General features: G+C 34.3%; 1 protein-coding gene across 1 annotated transcript; it reads left to right on the top strand.

Annotated features, from left to right (window-relative positions):
• Positions 1-389: 389 nt before the first annotated feature.
• LOC131605733 (pollen-specific leucine-rich repeat extensin-like protein 1) lies at positions 390-1,085 on the top strand. The gene has a single exon (XM_058878056.1). It carries the CDS (start codon positions 390-392, stop codon positions 1,083-1,085), a length of 696 nt encoding a protein of 231 aa, XP_058734039.1.
• The last annotated feature ends 578 nt before the right edge of the window (positions 1,086-1,663 follow it).

Here is a 1,663-nt window from a genome sequence, read left to right as displayed (position 1 = left end):
TTTAAACAAAATTTTAAATAAATTAATTAAAAAATAATAATTTTTAATATCAATTTACTTTTTTTAGGCCATTGTCTATTTCTTTTTGAGGCTACACAAGGTTTGTTCGATTGCATTCATTTTGTTGGATTAAAATGCACAATTTGATTAATGAATAAGTCAAATAGTTACATAAAAACTCAACTTTCATGATTAATAATGCATTGAAGGCAGTAATTAAAAATCGCAAATCCTTTAATTAGCCAACAAATCTTACCACAAAATGAATTTAGCAAAGTGAAATATAGAAAGTTAAACTAATATATAAGACCATCAACCATCCCTTTCCTTCTCATCAAATTTCAAACCATCTTCTCATCTCAATACAATCCATCAAGTTATCATCAACAATGGCTTTCTTCAAATCCTTCATCATCGCTCTACTTGTTGTTGCAACAATGTCAAGCATGAACGCCGAGGCTCGCCGTCTTCTTCAAGTAACCCCACTACCACATGTAATGCCATCTTTACCAACTTTACAAAAATCATCTTTGCCAGACGTAATGCCATCATCATTGCATATAGGAGGTCTTCCACCATTGTCTTCAGGAAGTCTTCCACCATTGCACACTTCCATTCCATCTCTTCCAAAGCACACCATGCCACTTCCCAGCTTTCCTTCCACTGAGTCAACACTCGACGTTCCACCAGTGCCAGCTCCAGCTCCAGTTTCCAACCCTCCTCCCAAATCATCAACCCCTTCCTTTTTCTCTTCCTTCCCATTATTCTCCAAAACTCCTTCAACCAACCGCCGTCTTCTTCATGAAAACACACTACCACACCCATCCATTTCAACTTTACCAAAACCATCTGTTATGCCAGAGGTAATTCCATCATTGCACAGTTCCGGTCCATCTCTTCCAAAGCACACCTTGCCATTTCCTAGCCTTCATTCCACTGATCCAAAAATCGACGTTCCACCAGTGTCACCAGTGTCAGCTCCAGCTCCTGCTAAAGTTTCCAACACTCCCATTCCCAAACCAAGCCTTTCCTTTTACAACTTGTTCCCATTTTTCTCACGAACTCCTTCAACCACTAATCCATAAACGGTTCTATACAAGTTGTAATTAGATATATTTAGTAGAAAAAAATCTTGTTAAGTTGGTTAAAAATGACTTTTTAAGTCTGTTCGATCCTGAACTAAGAATCGCCGACATAAAAAGTTTTTACTTCTTAAGTTGAACTTTTTCATGACTTAAGAAACATTATTAGGTCTGTTAAACAGACACCGACTTAATAAGTCTAGTCTTATAAAAAATACTAGTACTATTTGTACCTGACTTAAGAAGTTTGTTTCTTAAGTCGGAAGAATTCAACTGACCTATGAAGTTGAATTTTTTTTCTTCTGAACTTTTTATTTGTAATACTACTTTATAAATTGTACCTAAGTCAACTTGTTTGATATTGAGAAATAAATACTAGTACTAATTTTTCTTAACTTTTTATTTGTAATACTACTTTTTATTTCATATCCTGATAGAGGTCAGCTTTATAAGCAGTAGTCTACCTGCATATTCAAAGACTATGATAAGCATACAAAAATATAAATTCATAAGTTAAGATTGTTGCTAGAGATCTACTTCAATATAAATTCAAAAGTTTCAATATAACTTATGTTAGAAAT

The sequence above is a fragment of the Vicia villosa genome, linkage group LG5 (genome assembly GCF_029867415.1).
Source record: "Vicia villosa cultivar HV-30 ecotype Madison, WI linkage group LG5, Vvil1.0, whole genome shotgun sequence".
Classification (NCBI taxonomy): domain Eukaryota; kingdom Viridiplantae; phylum Streptophyta; class Magnoliopsida; order Fabales; family Fabaceae; genus Vicia; species Vicia villosa.
This window is presented reverse-complemented; position numbering and strand designations above follow the sequence as displayed.